Source organism: Notolabrus celidotus, chromosome 14 (assembly GCF_009762535.1).
Source record: "Notolabrus celidotus isolate fNotCel1 chromosome 14, fNotCel1.pri, whole genome shotgun sequence".
In the NCBI taxonomy this organism is placed as follows: Eukaryota; Metazoa; Chordata; class Actinopteri; order Labriformes; family Labridae; genus Notolabrus; species Notolabrus celidotus.
This window is the reverse complement of record NC_048285.1, coordinates 10,175,720-10,192,755: the sequence shown is the minus strand read 5'-3', so window position 1 is coordinate 10,192,755 and position 17,036 is coordinate 10,175,720. Positions and strand designations below refer to the sequence as shown.

At 40.6% G+C, this 17,036-nt stretch overlaps 3 protein-coding genes across 3 annotated transcripts in view; 2 read left to right on the top strand and 1 right to left on the bottom strand.

Annotated features, from left to right (window-relative positions):
• Positions 1–1,709, top strand: part of samsn1a (SAM domain, SH3 domain and nuclear localisation signals 1a) — a 35,835-nt gene extending 34,126 nt beyond the window's left edge. The window contains exon 15 of the mRNA XM_034701490.1: positions 1,032–1,709. Coding sequence (XP_034557381.1) covers positions 1,032–1,186 — 155 coding nt within the window. The 3' untranslated portion in view covers positions 1,187–1,709. The remainder of the gene's footprint in view (positions 1–1,031) is intronic.
• A 2,173-nt stretch (positions 1,710–3,882) lies between these two features.
• hspa13 (heat shock protein 70 family, member 13) lies at positions 3,883–8,410 on the top strand. The gene is made up of 5 exons (XM_034700950.1): positions 3,883–4,072; positions 4,163–4,503; positions 5,227–5,440; positions 5,894–6,061; positions 6,377–8,410. The coding sequence occupies exons 1-5, from the start codon at positions 4,048–4,050 to the stop codon at positions 6,955–6,957; spliced, it is 1,329 nt and encodes a 442-aa protein (XP_034556841.1). The 5' UTR covers positions 3,883–4,047; the 3' UTR covers positions 6,958–8,410.
• Positions 8,403–17,036, bottom strand: part of gdpd5b (glycerophosphodiester phosphodiesterase domain containing 5b) — a 48,409-nt gene continuing 39,775 nt past the window's right edge. The window contains exons 10-17 of the mRNA XM_034700948.1: positions 16,355–16,505; positions 15,019–15,240; positions 14,616–14,773; positions 14,303–14,450; positions 13,214–13,296; positions 10,811–10,923; positions 10,262–10,536; positions 8,403–10,062 (exon numbers count right to left, since the gene is read on the bottom strand). Coding sequence (XP_034556839.1) covers positions 10,523–10,536; positions 10,811–10,923; positions 13,214–13,296; positions 14,303–14,450; positions 14,616–14,773; positions 15,019–15,240; positions 16,355–16,505 — 889 coding nt within the window. The 3' untranslated portion in view covers positions 8,403–10,062; positions 10,262–10,522. The remainder of the gene's footprint in view (positions 10,063–10,261; positions 10,537–10,810; positions 10,924–13,213; positions 13,297–14,302; positions 14,451–14,615; positions 14,774–15,018; positions 15,241–16,354; positions 16,506–17,036) is intronic.

The following is a 17,036-nucleotide window of genomic DNA, read 5'->3' as shown; positions in this document are numbered from 1 at the left end:
ATCGGTGTCAGCAAAAAGATCCGCTTAAATGTGCTGCAATATCTGATTTTGTTTAGCCAATCAGGAATGACCATTCAACACAATATAGCTTTGTTACTTCTAATTGAATTAAGGGCATTGTCACTCACTAACTTTGGCAGTTATTTTATAACATACCTGCCAGGGCTTAACATAATATATAATAATATATATATAATAACTTAGATCTTATTCATGTAGAATACCAGGTATATTCGGAAACATTTGTACAACACAGTAGCTGCATCTTGTGTGTAAGAGAAGCTTATCTGTGACTTCCTGTTACTCAGACAGAAAGTGCTACATGGGGCAGAAGGTGTTTCTGTAATCGGATGTCTTAAAGCAGAAGGCTGATCATCTCAGATCCTTGCAGGAATGAAAACAAAACAACTTGTCAGTGTGAAGTGGGAGCAGCATCTTGTCAGTTGCATTCATTATTTTGATATTTTATCGCCATTGTGTGCACTGCAAATAAAAGGACACTGTACTACTTCTGTTGTGGCGACAGCATGACTAAACAGATGGCAGTACCAATCCTGCAAAGCTTATTGACTCCCACTAGATGCCAGGAATTTAATCAACTCCATTAGGTTAGTGGTTTGGCAGTCTGGACTGTAGGATTTGCAGCTCCCACAAGTGGAGTCAAAATATTAAAGAAAGGTGGAATATTTTGTCCTCTGAAAGGGAAAATGAGGTCAGAGAGATGTTATACTAACAGAAGGAGCAACTTACTAAAATATTACCACAGACAGTTGTGATTGTTGACCACCAGCAGTTATCCATCAAAACATGGTGCTGTTTTTACTGTGATTTCAACAGTGACAACCTTTAATCTTGCAAATGTATCGTGCAATAGCAATCAGATAAAAAAAAACATGTTTCCGCCAAAAAAAAACCCTCATTTAAATGTGGGTTGGTTTCCACTCTCCGTACTCGGTATGGATAACAATGTCTCCGATATGGTTGGCAACAGGAAGTTGTAATATTTTATTCCATTTGGTTTGTTGCTGCAGGGGCTGACGTCATAGAGGGTGAAGAACACAAATCCTCCCACAGTCCACAGGAGGAAGATAGCGACTGTCCCAGAGACTCAGGCTGCTTCATCCCATCTGAATGTTCAGACAGCAAAGAGGAAACAGAACCCATCACAGAAACTGTGGATTCTTAATGTGTGAATGACTGGTATTATTACTGTCACCCTTTTCATTTGTCACTTTATCAAGAAAATAATCAAGTTATAAGTTATGGCATCTGGACTTTTCACGTTTTTGAAAGTGATATTTCAGTTATTAAATGTCACTTGTATTTTTCCCATTTTGTGTATTTCACTCTTTTGCCATATTAAGCCTTTATTTATCACATCTGCATCACGTTGACCCTTTTCTTTAAACCCATGCTTGATTCAACATCTCGTGTTTTGTTTGTTTTTGCTCTGATTAAAGGGATCTCTGTGAACTTGTTTATGGAAAATATAGAGTCACGATTTGAGCAATGCATTATCAAATCTTGTCTACATATTGTACAGAAAAAAAAGAAAAAACAAGCAAATGTGTCATCTATCTTCTGAATGTGAGAGTCTGGATGATTGTATATGTGTAAAAACAGCCTTTGTATGCATTCATGAGAAAATAAATCATCCATCTGTTTTCACAGCTTTTTGTAAATAAACTAAAAGAATGAAAACTTTGTCAGGACGGAATGATCAATATCATCTATGAGTGGTCAGTCGTATGTGTCTAACATAAAAGCTATGTTCTTTGTGCCTTAAAGCTGCTGTTGGTAGTCCTGGAATAAACATCAATTCAGGGAGAGATAATTTAAATGTCAACACTACCCCTCCACATCAGATTTACCTCTCGGTACATCCATCTCCCCCCTCTCTGCTACTGTAAGCCCTGCCTACAAACAGATCGTAGCGCATGCTCAATCAGGACAATGTAGGAGGACCAATCAGGAGAGTGGCTCTGATTGGTCAGACTTGATGGAAGTGGTTGGAACTTATAAATTGCTGGGTAAAGAGGCAGAGGAAAACAAAGAGATCTCGCCATCATTTTAAAATACCTAATTTATTGATGGGTGTTGATGGGTGTTATGACTTTTTTTCCGAACACAGCACAAAATAAGTAGTTTTTGTTTTTTACCCCAAACCTACCAACTGCAGCTTTTATATCCTTTCATCGAATGTATAAAACATTTAAGCTTTATCAACATATAAATAATTTATATGTATGATTATCAATCAATCAATCAATCAATCAATCAATCAATCAATCAATCAATCAATCAATCAATCAATCAATCAATCAATCTTTATTTATATATCGCCAAATCACAACAAACGTTATCTCAAGACGCTTTTACAAACATAGGAGGTCTAGACCACTCTATGTCAAATTATGAACAGAGACCCAACTTCAAGACAGGGTAAGACTCAGTCTGACCCCACCTTAATCCATCATGAGCATTGCACATCGCAGTATTTAGCTAGTTACAGTGGTGAGGAAAAACTTCCTTTTAACAGGCAGAAACCTCAGGCAGAACCAGACTCATGTTAGACAGCCATCATGCCTTGACTGAGTTGGGTCTGGAAAGACAGATAGAGGGGAGTAAGAGAGAGAGGTGATAGTGATGAGACGAGTAGTAGAAGCTGTTGCCACTGGAGTCCAGCACGTCCGTATCAGCTGGAGTCCAGAACGTCCGCAGCAGGAGGACGTCTACGGCAGCTCAAAGGAATCTACGAGACAATGGAGCTCAGGGACTCCAGAAAGGTCTATGGTTAGTAACTTTAATGGGACAGGGAGAGTTAAAGTAAGTGATGAAGGGGTTGGGGGGAAGGAGGTGAGCTAGGATCCCAGTGTGTCAGTGCGCCAGTTCCCCCGGCAGTCTAGGCCTATAGCAGCATAACAAAAGCTGGTCCAAGCCTGAGCCAGCTTTAACTATAAGCTTTATCAAAAAGGAAAGTTTTAAGCCTACTCTTAAAAGTGGAGAGGGTGTCTGCCTCCCGGACCCTGACTGGTAGATGATTCCAAAGGAGAGGGGCCTGGTAACTGCAGGTTCTACCTCCCATACTACTTTTAGAGATTTTAGGTGTAACTAGCAAGCCTGCATGTTTGGAGCGTAGTGTTCTAGAGGGGTAATAGGGCACTATGAGCTCTTTAAGATATGAGGGTGCCGGATTTTTAAGGGCTTTGTAGGTTAGAAGAAGGATTTTAAATTCTATTCTACATTTTATTGGGAGCCAGTGAAGATACTCGAGCAGCGGCGTTTTGAACAAGCTGAAGAGTCTTTAGAGACTTATTGGGGCAGCCTGATAAGAGGGAGTTACAGTAATCTAACCTGGAGGTAACAAATGCTTGGACTAGTTTTTCTGCATCGCTCTGAGATAGGAAGTGTCTAATTTTAGAAATATTGTGCAAGTGAAAATAGGCTGATTTTGAGATTTGCTGAATTTGAGAGTTGAAGGATAAATCTTGATTAAACAGGACTCCTAGATTTATGTTATAAAGGTTTATTTAGAACATTATTTATGTTATAACTATATATATTCATTTAATAAATAGAATAGTTTTGTTATCAATATAGGCTATTTCATTTCAGAATGGATAGACAAAGCTGAGAAAGAAAAGCTGATAAAAAGAAAGGGGAAGTAAAGTGTAGGGCCAAAATCGACCACATCCACGGTCTATGGTTATGTGCTGCTGAGTCGCTGGCTCCCTGGCTCTTTCTGATTGGCTGAAAATCTCGTTTCGTCAAAAGCCTACGTTCTACGTTTCAATTTCGCTAACCGTGATGGGAAATGTAGTTCAAAGTCAACGTTTGACCTAAAAAATGTCCATTACAAAGGGTGTAAGAACTACATTACCCAGCATTCAACGGTCGCCACGCAGAGTTGACGTGTATTTTGTTGGTGCTCTGAAAACTTCCTATATCACATCATCCAGTTGTCAGAGCTAAACATAATTTAAATAGTATTGAATCGACATTTTGGGAAATTGAAAGTGTTGTGTGACTCTGAAACATTCCGGGACAATGTCTGGAGAGATTTCCATGATTGGTAAGCTGACTCTTTTTCCAGTATGATAAATAACCGGTGTAAGATGCTGTGTGAGCCACCTGTGATACGCGTGTTGTTCCCATGCCTCAGGTTCGGTGATCCTGGCCCTGTTTCTGGCTGGTTATCTGGGCCAACAGTACCTACCACCACCCAAACCTAAAGTGATCGGCCTGGACCTGGGCACCACCTTCTGCTCTGTGGCTGTCTTCCACCCGGGCGTCGGGGATGTGGAGGTTATAGCAGATGAAGAGGGGAGGAGAAGCATCCCCAGCGCCGTCTCGTTTACCACCACTGCGGTGCTGGCTGGACACGAAGCCGTGGACCTGGCCGACAGCAACCCTCAAAACACTATCTATGACGCCAAGAGGTTCATAGGGAAGGTGTTTGAGGCTGAGGTGTTGGAGCAGGAGAGTGCTCGGTACCCATTTAAGGTGGGTAATGCTGGGACTGATCCCCCTGACTGTGCACTAACATATGCTGTGTTGTTGCAGAGTTTATACTGGTGAAATTTGTTATTTCCCATTTGGAATCTTTTATACAGACTGACAAATCCAGCCAAATAGAAGTGTAGATCACACACCTTCACAGTCATCACATATTAAAGCTGCTGTTGGTAGGAATGGTGTAAAAAATGTAAGTTTTTTTCTGCTGGGTTTGGAGAAAAGGTCATAACACTCATCTGTACTCATCAGTAAGTACAGTAATTTGAGACTATTGTGAAATCTCTGCGTTTTCAGCTGCTTTTGTTTCAAGCAATGTTATTATTCCCCTCGTTCCCGTTATGACGGACCAATCATAGCTAATCTCCAATCATCTGTCCTGATTGGTTAAGGGGCAGCCCCCTACTACATCCTGCGGTTGGTTATGAGTCTGGCACTATCATGACTGCACACGCCGATCTTGGTTGGGGGGCTAACAAGAAATCTGGTTGGGAGGGATAGTGTTGACATTCCAAATCCCTCTCTCTGAACAGATGTTTACTCTGTGACTACCAACAGCAGCTTTAACAGCATCAGTAATTTAATTTTCTGACATTGTTGTCATTGGCTAGCACTGCCCAGCTCAACTTAAATTAAATAACACTAAAGATGTTATCCAACTCATGTTTATAGATGTGTCCTCTCATTTGCACTATTTCTCTACCTCTCCTTCAGGTGATTAACAACAATGGAAGTGCAGAGTTTTCCATCTCCACCAACAGCACCTTCACTGTGACCCCAGAGTTCATTGGCTCCAGGCTGCTTCTGAAATTGAAGAAGATGGCAGAGAGACAGCTCAATGTGCCGATTCAGAAAGCTGTCATATCAGTGCCTGCTGAATTTGACGAGAGACAGAGGAACTTCACTGTCAGGGCGGCCAATCTCGCTGGTCAGTTTTAATACTATTTTTATTAAGGGGACTTTGGATTTTCTGAGCACCTCATTAGACAAAGTTACACATAAGGATTACTTGGGATGATTGCTGCTTGTAATCTTCATTTGTAGGCAGGTAGGTAGATAGATTGTGGGGAATAGTACTGTTACAGCAGCTTAAATCAGCAAAGATAAGGTAGCAAAAACCCTGCACAAAACTTTAATTACTTCAATTTAGTTTTTTATGGATAGTCTCACCTCATCTGGCTGTGTGTTTGTTTGCTGAACATTTACAGAAACCATGTACAAAAGGTAACAAAATGTGCACAAATGGTTTCTAGATGTACACTGTATTCCAACTAAGATCCTTTATAATCCTACAAACTAGCTTGGCTTGTAATATACATGCACACACTGCATTGCAAATATATCTAGTTGTTAAGATTATATCCCCCCTGTTGTCTTGTAGGCTTGGAGATCCTGCGTGTGATCAATGAGCCCACAGCTGCAGCGATGGCCTACGGTCTGCACAAGGTGGATGTGTTCAACGTGCTGGTGGTGGACCTCGGGGGAGGAACCCTGGATGTGTCTTTACTCAACAAACAGGGAGGCATGTTTCTCACCAGAGCCATGGCAGGTAATGTGTTTAACCACTTCAGTCCCAATTAAAGGCTTGAATATTTTTTTTGTTTTCCTGTATTCATGATTTAAGGGGATGGAACAGCCTAAAATATGTTGTTAGAACTTTTATCTGAATATGAGAGGTGTCTGATATTTGTTTTGAAAATAGGGAGGTGTAATTTGACCTTTGTTATTTGGAACTTCTCAAACAAATAAGAAGTTTAACACGCAATAAAACTAAATAATGAATATTATTAGTTCACATAAGTCATTTTGATCCTGCAGGAATCAGTGGCTTAAACTTGAGTGGTCCTGTAATGTGTTTCTGCAGGGAATAACAAGCTGGGAGGTCAAGACTTCAGCCAGAGATTGCTCCAGTACACCACAGAGCGCGTACGACAGGAGTTTGGCATCCCACCCACTCTGAAAGAAGACATTCACCGTCTCAGACAAGCTGTCGAAGCAGCCAAGCTCAACCTCACCCTTCAGCCTGATACCACCATCAGGGTGCCTCTGCACCTTCACACCCATGACAGCTCTGGCTCATCCGAGGGTTCTCCCCCTTCTCTGGTTCTCTTCCAGTCTGTGATAACTCGCGAGCTCTTCGAAGAGCTCAACGAGGATCTCTTCCAGAAAATCTTGGCACCCATCGAGACGGTGTTGTCCGAGGGCCACCTGGAGAAGGAGGAGGTTGATGAGATTGTTCTGGTTGGAGGGTCCACCAGGATACCCCGGATTAGGAGGCTGATCAGCGAGTACTTCGGGAAAGAGCCGAACACATCAGTAGACCCTGACCTGGCTGTGGTTACAGGTGTGGCCATCCAGGCAGGGATCATGGGCGGCTCCTGGCCTTTACAAGTGAGCGCCATAGAAATCCCAAACAGACACTTACGCAAGACAAACTTCCTCTAATCTTTGTCAGAGTTATTTATTCCAGTAAAAGGGATGCCTCACAGACTTACCGTAACCATTTCATGGTTATCTTCTTTGATCCTGAGGGTAACTGAAGCAGACCAGTTTGACTGTTATGCATTTCTAACATGCTCACATTCTTTTTTGTCTCGTGTGCACAGAGACCATCTGTGAGAGTGTACAAACCTGTTCTGAAATTGAAAGCTACTCTTTTGCACACACGCTGATTTGTTAACCTCGAGATGCGTGCGAAAGGGTTCTTTCTCACTTATCTACTGACACAATCAGCTTCATTTGATGCTCACTCATGTTAGATCCTCTAATGATGTTCAAATCAGGGAGCAGACATTTATTTTCAAAGTACTTAAAGACTTGCCAGAGCAGCCTCATCTATTTATTTATTTATTCCCATGTAACCTGTGTGTGTGTGTGTGTGTGTGTGTGTGTGTGTGTGTGTGTGTGTGTGTGTGTGTGTGTGTGTGTGTGTGTGTGTGTGTGTGTGTGTGTGTGTGTGTGTGTGTGTGTGTGTGTGTGTGTGTGTGTGTGTAAGATGGAGAGATAGTGTGTGTTTTGTAGGCCTTTAACACATTTTTACATCTTTCCATCAAATGTTTGCATACAGTGCACTTATGTCTGTGATGAAAAGCTTCTATATTGTTGGAACTGAAGTTTCAGAGAGCTGATGTAAGGCTCTGCATAAAGTCACAGACTTTATAGCTTCAAATGGAAGATGTCATTGAGAATACGCCATCATTCACAAATCATTTAAAAGAGGTCACTTCGAAACAGACGACTCACTTGTTGGAACTACTTCAAATATAATGCAACCCATTTGAAGAAGTAAAGATTGCATTAGCTGTCAGTGAAAGAGGAGTGACGCACAGTGCTGCACTTTGAGAATTTCCTCTTGTTGGCCAACTTATCCTTTTTTTTTTTTTTTAATACAGCATATTCTATTTAAAAGATCATGTCTCACACTTTCCAACCAGCTAATTTTTTTTTTGTTGCACATCAGAGTGAAGTATTTGCTTTTTTGCTACTATAGGTAGAGGAGTAGACCCTGGTGATCTTTCAGAAGGACCAAAGCATTACTTTCTGGTACCTTGTGTACCTGATGATGAGGAAGATGAAAGAAAAAAAAAACATAAAACTGGAAACTTAAGCTGCCTACATTCCTTTCAAAAAGTATCTTAACTTATTGTTTGTCACATGTTCATTTATTTCAAGTTCTTTTAGTCTGTGAAATTTGAATCGGTCGTTTCTGTGTCACAAAGCCTTTATTAAATATGATGCAAAGTTGTTTTCCTTTTACTGTACAGATCATTTATTGACCTCTGTTGAAACAGGGGGAACATCAACTCTATGATTAGGATCTATTTTTCTATCCACACACATTAAGAGTCAAGACACAGGTTTCACCTTTCAGTCAAATAAAACTCAACTTGTCATCTTCTCCATCGTTGCTTTATTGAAGTCCTGTCAAACATAATCCATTTTGTGGGTCATGCACATCCGTGTCGTCTTGACAAAGTTCATCTCATGCTCCATACATTTAGCGAGATCTTCCTGGTGCTGGGAACGACCTGCGATACTCTGGTTTTAACTTGCATTTTTTTCCCTGTTTTGAAATGTATTATTAATAAATGGAGGAAAAGAAAGCTATCAAAACAATACACAAAACTCCAGTAATAGAAGCTTTTAACTGTTGACTTCTGAGGCACACTATAATACCATAAGATGAGAAAAAAAAACACAAAAGGCAACATCAAGCTCTTGATCCTGTGCTGCCTGTTGTAATACCTGTAGCGTCCCTTCAATAAGCCAAGAGCTTTATTTCACATTAAGCACCCACTTCAGTTACCAATCAGCATTCAGTTTCAGCAACCAACATTTAGATGCATCGTGTATGTTTATACTAATATACCACAGACTTAACAGCAGTTCAGAGGCTGACATGGAAGTGTCATGACTTCCATCTTGACCTAACTATTGCTATCATAATAAACAGTTTAGAACTGTCACATAGTTCAAATTCTTAGTTGGCTGTGTTATCTTGGTTCCCCTTTTATGTACTATAACACCTATTATAGCACTGCACACAAGGTTAAAAATATATACCAGCCAAGTTTACACATAATACATTATACACGTCTTTAATAAAGGCAAACGATCCAAACACATTCACATTAACCGTAAAAGACTGCACAAATGTCCTAAGACCATTTCCACCAGTTCTTCTGGTTGCACTGGGAGCCCAGCTCACACACACACACACTCACACACTCACACACTCACACAAGTTGATATGATCATTACTGTTATATGCCCTGGTCAAAAGTAGGGAAATGGGGCCATTCAACCTCTATCAAAGTAGTAAAACAATCTTCATGCACCATGTGAAGTTTTCTCGAGGAATAGAAGGCAGGACTTTTGTAAACTGCTTATTTGACTTTTTAGGTTTTTCTTTAAATATAAATAATGATATATCTTTTGTGAACAACAGCACAGCTGAGTGTTGACAGAAGGCAAGAGCATAATGAACTGTTAATGTAATAGTTTCATAAAGCAATAAACCCTTTAAAAGAGCCTTTAAAAAAGAAATGTATCCGTTAAGACAATAACATCATGTACATTAGTTAAAAACAAAGAACTGCTCCACTGAATCAGCTCAAAACAATCTGGAAACACATCTTTACAAAGAAGCAGGCATTGGTAACTCACATGAGCCTCTCTAACATTTAGACATGAGAGAGGAGGCCACTGATTTGTTGAATCCTATTCATAAAAAGTGCATTTATTCCTGTGTATTATACAGTTTGTCTGACAAGCAAGAAGTTAAACTATTTACAGAGTTACAAGAAGCGACTGGGTGTTTTTTCCTCCATCGCGTTCTGCAGTCCATCAGTTAACCAGCAGGAAAGAGGAGGACAGACCTCTTACTGACTAGGAAGGATTGATTCAAACACAACGTGTTGTAGTCTCCTCCTCGCTACAGCAGATTCACAAAGATGAGTCCCAGTCAGTGGCTTATGCCCTGATTGGTGTAGTAGTCGTAGCCATTATCTGCATACAGATCCTCAGCACTTTCAACACCATTTCCAACCTCTGGAGGGCGCCAAATGATAAGAAAAAACAAAATTCAGTGTCATGTAAGGTCATCATTTTCAATGCATAGCAGTTTGCAAGAACACTTTCTGCAGAGGTCAAAGATATAAGAGAAGTCATCAAACAGTAGTAAACGAGGGGAATACTGAAAAAGAATGAATGAAAAACTGATTAAAAAGTTGTCACTGATTGGACTCACCTTTACCCCCTGCACTAGAGGCTGTCTAAGACAGATAGGGGCGGGTTTAAACTCCCGAACACATGACCTTGTCTCCAGCGAGAGAATTATGGGGGAGGTTTGGTGCATGAAGGAACGGATGAATGGATGGATGAATGAAGGGAAGAAGGGCACAGTAGACAGAAGTGGCAGGCAACCAGGGATGCAATGAATGCATGGAATAAAGGGAGAAGTCACACAGGTGGTAGCATGAACAGGAGGTGGTGCACATCACACAGGCTGCTACTGGGGTTGACCTTCAATAAGGGAGACAGGAAGAGGCGAGAACATTCACAGACGCTCAGAGGTGCATGCTGGGATGGAGTGACATGCTAGCTGGGAACCTGAAACTCATACAAGCTTAAAACCTACCTGTAAGTAAGTTAACTTTGTATTATTATTATTAAATCAGCAAATTGAAATGTATTGACCAAAGAGTTCAGGAGCCCAAATATGTGACAAGGAAGCCACGACAAAACATCTCAGTGTAACAAACAAAGACGTGTCTCTCTTTCAGCGTGAGGGTCTTACCAGAGAAGATGAGTTTCTCCTTCATCACATTGAGGTCTCTGCTGGACCTCCTGACTGCAGCACTCAGCATGATCTGTTCAGGATTGTAGCTGTGCATACCACTCATACGATACCTGTGGGGTCATATTTTAGTTAGACATGTCTGTTAGAAGCAAAAGTGTCACCTAATACTGCTGCCTCTGCTCTAAATATGCACACGGTCAAGTCAGATCCTCTTTGAGAAGGCAAGCACTTGGGTGATTCAATCAGTGCTGGAATTTTTTATAGCTTATAAGGTATTGGAAAATGTCCACCATGTTATTGTAAAAGACTTGTTTAATAATCAATATTCATCGGTAGCTTAAGAGGAAAAATTCCCGGACTGGGCGTTGGTTATCAGTCATTTCACAGGAATTCTTTCCCTGTGTTGAAACAGCATCCAAACAGTTTCTGCTTCAATTTAATTAACTGAAGATCATTTGTCACAATGAACTGCAACTAATGCAGGAAGGCATTTGGACACAGAAATGCAACCAAGCAAGCTTTTACTTCATCGGCAGCAGCAACCACAGCCAACACTGAGGCACTTCCCCTGATGAACGCACAGCCGTAGTTCATTTCAGACGCTTAGTCATTTGCCTTAATGAGATGGATAACATGACAAGTTTGAACTGATTTGTGGACTCAGCAGTGAGGATTGTGCTCTGTGGGTGAAAAGCATTTCTTTTATGGAGTTCACAAGGACAGGAATAAAGACCTGAGCGCCACTCTCACCAGTAAAGTGGCAGCAGAGCAGTACACAGATTCACGTACATCACAGAGAAGTGAGATAGAGGAAATAAAGACAGTATAAAGTAAGGTGGATAGAAACGTGGATGGAGATTGATGTCATACCGTGTCATAGGATGGAGGAGACAAAAGAATTCAATGATCAAAAGGATGGCTGATAAAGGTTGTGAAAGACAAAGAGGGTGAAAGAGGAGAAGACTTTGGTTCCCAAGAGGTGACCCAGTTACCTGATCATGTGATAGCTGAGAGAAGATGCCAGAATGCAGCAGAGGAGGAGAGCATGCACGTCAGGCAGAGAAGAGAGGACGAGGAAGAGGCAGAAGGACAAAAAAGGACAAAAGAAGGCGGGAGACAAGAGAGGTCAGTTTAGAAGCTGGCAGAAGCTACTGAAGCTCAGTTAAGCAGAGCAAACCCAGGCAGGACCATAACAAGCAGAGATCACTGCCTTCCAGATACCACAGACAACAGGAGGGAGCTCCATCTGTCTCTGGAGGTGTCACAGGAATAATCAAAACTACACTCTCCAGCAGAGAATCAACAAAACCACACTCCCCGACAAAGGAGAAGTCGTACAGGAGAGACATGGTCACACATTTTCTCTGCTTGTCATTGATTTGTAACGACACTGAGGTGCAAGGGGAGATAACAGCTGAATACATCCTAGCAGCTTATGACATCAATCAATTCAGGGAATAAATGAATATGTGTTCTTTTGAGCCTTACCTTTGAAGTTCATTATGGTTAAATCATTTAATGACAATAACAGAAGGAGCTGCATTTATATGGATGAACTGTTATTTTAGTGCTTCAGACAGAGATTTTATATATATCTCACTTCTAAATGAAGTGAGATATATAACATTTAGCTGCTCGTGTTATCTGTAGGGCTGTTGAATATCATTTTTTTCAATCTCAATCAATGATTGAATTTTAATGGTTAATTGTGCTTAATCACACTTTTAATTGCATGTTTAAAATTCCAGTTATTTTGCATTTCACAACATTTTTTAAGTCAATTTTTACCTATGTCTCGAATTAGATATCAAATTAAGGCAGTCAGTGCTAGCCAGAAAGCACTGCAGTTAACTTCTTTGATTTAGTTTTATCCAAATATATTGACAAACTCCAAAATAGTACTCTGTTGGCTTTTGTGTCATCTGCTGACATCAGTCGCATTACCTGCACCTGTATGCTTAGCTCGTAGGTGTTAGCACAAACTTGAAATGGTAATACTGAAATACAAGGTGATAAAAATGTCATTATGTCTGACACGTTGTGAGCCGTTTAAGAGTTTTTTTTAAGTGAAATTTTCTACTCAAAAGTGTTGCATCAGCAGGAAAATGCCTCAGCAACTAAACTACAGCAGGCTGAAAGGGACAAAATAGCACGCAATTAAAAAGCAAGTCAATTTCAGACCTTAATCGCATTGTGTATAATACGTTATTGTTGACAGTAATATTCTAATGCTTGTCGGTATTTAAGTAGGGTTGTTTTAAAACAGTAAACAGTCATATTTTATAATCTAATCAAGTATAATATACTTTCCTCTTCATACAGAAGCAGAAACACAGAGGTTAACTTCATTCTTGTGTGAGAACTCACTATGATGATTGGTTGTATCACAGAAGGACTTACTTTTGGAAAAAGAATATTCCTATGACTACAGCAAAGGAGATGAGGTCTGCAGACACCCACATCAGGCAGTATTCATCTGGTCTCTGGAAACACATGAGCACACACACAGAGAGACAGTCAGTAGGTTCAAGTTTTCCACCTTCAACAGATCACGGTCTGGGTCCACCACTGGGTGGCGCTGCATGTCAATAATCCTCTTGTGAGCAACAAAGAAAAAAAATACTTAATCTGCTAAAAAATACAACATTAAGCTAATTTACCTTGATAAAACAGCAATTTAGAGTATTTATAAATATGTGTTGTATTTGACAGGGAGTATCTTTAACACAACCTTTAACATAGTCTTACAAATTAAAACAGAACAGGAATCTTGCACAAGAAAATTGGATGTCCTGAGGATATTTACTGACTTCCACTGGCCTTAGCAACACTCAACGGAAGATTTGACTTGGCTTCGTTCCACAATTCTAAGACACAGATCTGCAGATGCCCAAACTCCCTAAACCACAGCAGGGGGGCCATGCTACATCCACATGTTGCCATGGAGAGTTCCCATCTGGTGGGACAGGCAGGGAGAGCAGGCTGGCATGCAGCTGATATAAGAGAAGCAACATCAGTGGAGGTTTCAAGAGACACCTGAACTAAAAAGCTGAATGAAGAATGTGCTGGGAGATAACGCACATCTGTCTACTGTGCTGGGACTTCATTGAAGTGTTGGAATATAAAGAGGCGAGCATGTGTATAACAGGACATACACAGACTAGTGGGGCTCAGTTGAAAGATAATCTAGTTCAGTCAGGTAGAGGAGATTTGGTTGAAGGAGAGGAGACAGGCTGTCATCTAATCTCATCCACACTGATTCAATCTATAGCCAATTTAGACTTTTTTAACCTGTTTTTAAAAACTCAATCTTTTCCAGGCTTGTAGATAGGGGAGGATACTTGAGAGACTGATGTTAAAGAAAAGGGAGAGTGGGAAACAAAAGCTGATCTATGAAGAAGGCCAAATAAAAAAGTCCTGCAAACAGCTTGATATTAAAGTGAGAGGTGAGGAAAAATCAAGAGAAAGAGAAAGCTCCTAGATGCTTACCATGAGCCAGATGGGGTAAGGCACCTTATTAAGGATTTGTGGGGCCTCTGAGGAGACTGATGACACCCCACTGCACCAGAGCACAGAGTACAGCCAGGGCTCGTTGACTGTGTAGAGGGTGAGGTTGATATTGCTCTGGGAGAAGTCTCTGAAAGTAATCACACATTCAGGAAGGTCTTCGAAAATTAATCTTTATGCTAAGGTGCCAACACATGAGCTTAGTGTGTGTGTGTGTGTGTGTGTGTGTGTGTGTGTGTGTGTGTGTGTGTGTGTGTGTGTGTGTGTGTGTGTGTGTGTGTATATATAGCCCTACCTGATTTCCTGTGTGCTGGTCTGGTTGTATCTGAGCAACAGCCTGCTGATGCCAGAGTGATCCAGACTTTGAGGACTTAGTTTCTCCAGTGAGGTCTGGATCAGGCCAGGCGCCAGCTGATTTATCATTGCTCTGTCTTCTTTTGGAGTCCACATGACCTACACGCAGCACAATACACAGAACTATAATTTATTTTATCTAATTGATACTTTGTATCTTTTAAGCGACAGGCTTTGAACATTTTGAAAAGAAGTAGGGGACCATTAATCGCCTAAAGCGTGAAATAGCGAAATGAATATTTTAATTACTTTGTTATTTTACATTTTAAAGGAGGGGTCAGGACCAAACACTGTACACACTGGGACTAAGAGCTAAACAAAGCATTCATTTTCAATATACTCACCAGGCTATGAGGAATGCCAGATTGCTGCACAGCCTGCAGTGTATCATTGATCCAGCTGTGATAGCAGGGGTGCTCTTGAGGAGGTCTCTTCAGCCTAAACACCACTGTGGTGTTGTGATAGGAAGCCAGTTTTAGAAGCTGCTCCAGGCTGCACAAACTCTGGTTGGTAATCAGAAACCTCTCATGGGGGGACATTGTGTTCACTGTCCAGAATGGGTCACCCTGAATGAAACACAAGGACCAGACAACATGAGGATGATGATTACAGGTGTTGGTAACTTGAATTTCATGTTTACCGTTGCACTATTTCTGCATGGTGATACAATTCCTGCTGCTACATATCCTACCAGTTCTTAAAACCAGTCAAGAACATGAAATACTTTCATGCTAGTGGTAGTATCTTTTCATAAATGCATCAGTCCAAGCTTTATGTAGTGTTTGGATAATGGCTAAGGTAAATAATGATAGCTTTATTCGTAGTAAATAGTTTTATTTCGCCCATTGCATGCTGTATCATTACTCCCTCGCTCCTTCTCAAAGTTAAAGACTAACATGATTGGATTATCTGATTCTCCTGTAGGCTATGTGATTGAATTTAATGTTCTGACTAAACCTTGGCTTTGCCAATGTAATAATATGACTAAGATACATTTAGAAAAGTTTGTGCATAAAAGAAATCTGACTTCTGTGGTCATAACACTTAAGAGTACGAAGGCTGCTCTCGGAATGCAATCTTCAGCGTCAGTATGAGCTTATGCAATTTAAAAAGTCAGGGAGCATGGAGGAAACAATAGAGGTTACTGATAAAGCAGAGGCATAACAGACATGAGTCAATTTGGGCTGTATAATAACCAACAACAACACACATGTATACAATTAGATATTAAGATTATAAATGAGTATAAAAGAAGTAAGCAAATACTTCAGTGTACTCTGAAAGTTCTGAAGTATAACTGTGCATGGCAGCACAGCACATCATCACTCCTCCATTGTTAAAGAAAAGGTGGATGAATAAATTAGCCAAATTGAGGAAAACCAGAACTAGCATAATTTCCAGACAATGCTCATAGATTTTTTTCTGTAACAACATTTTCATCCGAATTTGGCCAATTACTTAGTGCTTCATGTTGATTAAAAATGTAAATTATTTTGAAGCAGTAGTTCACCCTGATCCATTCTGCATACAGGACATTATCATCTGAAAGCTTCAATGGACCCTTGTATTTGGTTAAAACCGGGGGAGGAGCACTTGTGACTCAGAGGACTAATGACCTTTATCACACATCACAGAGCTAAAAATATCCTCATATTGTCCTCATCAATAAACAAGACCTACCTTGAGAAACCACTGTCCTGTGTTGAGCTGCTGCAGGTCTGTCCAGTTGAAGAAGGAGGCATCAATCATCTGTCTGTCTGGGAAAACCTTCTGTACATCAGTGGTCCTCTGCAGGGTGCGGTCGTGCAAGAGGAAAGGGACTCCATCCTCACTAATGATAAAAAAAAAAAAAAAAACATTTTATATAATGTGCATAAAATCATCATAATCAGTTTTACAGTAAAAATATTAAAATGGTGAATAATAAAGTTGCGAAATCTGGAGTAGGAAGTTCATACAAATACATTGGTGAACTATGTGTGTTTTTTAGGAGTGAGTGTGTGTGTTTTATGTATGTAGACTATCTCCTTCCTAGTGACTGCATTGCAAGGATGTTTTTCCAGCATGTGTTAGTTCTACGTTTAAATGTACTCGTGTGAGTTTTTGAAGTCATGTTTGTCCATGTAATTGCATTTCTGTTAGTGTGTGCGCAGTGTGTGTGTGTGTGTGTGTGTGTGTGGGTGTTTGTGTCCGGTCTGCTGCAGGAGTGGAGTCTCACTGACGCTCTGGCTGTCGTCAAGTCTAATTACTCAGCACAGTCAGGAGCTCACCTGTCAGCGGCCGGCACCAACCGCACTCACAAACTCTAGTTGTATACACACAATACACTCACACCTACACCCACATTCACATCCACACTTAC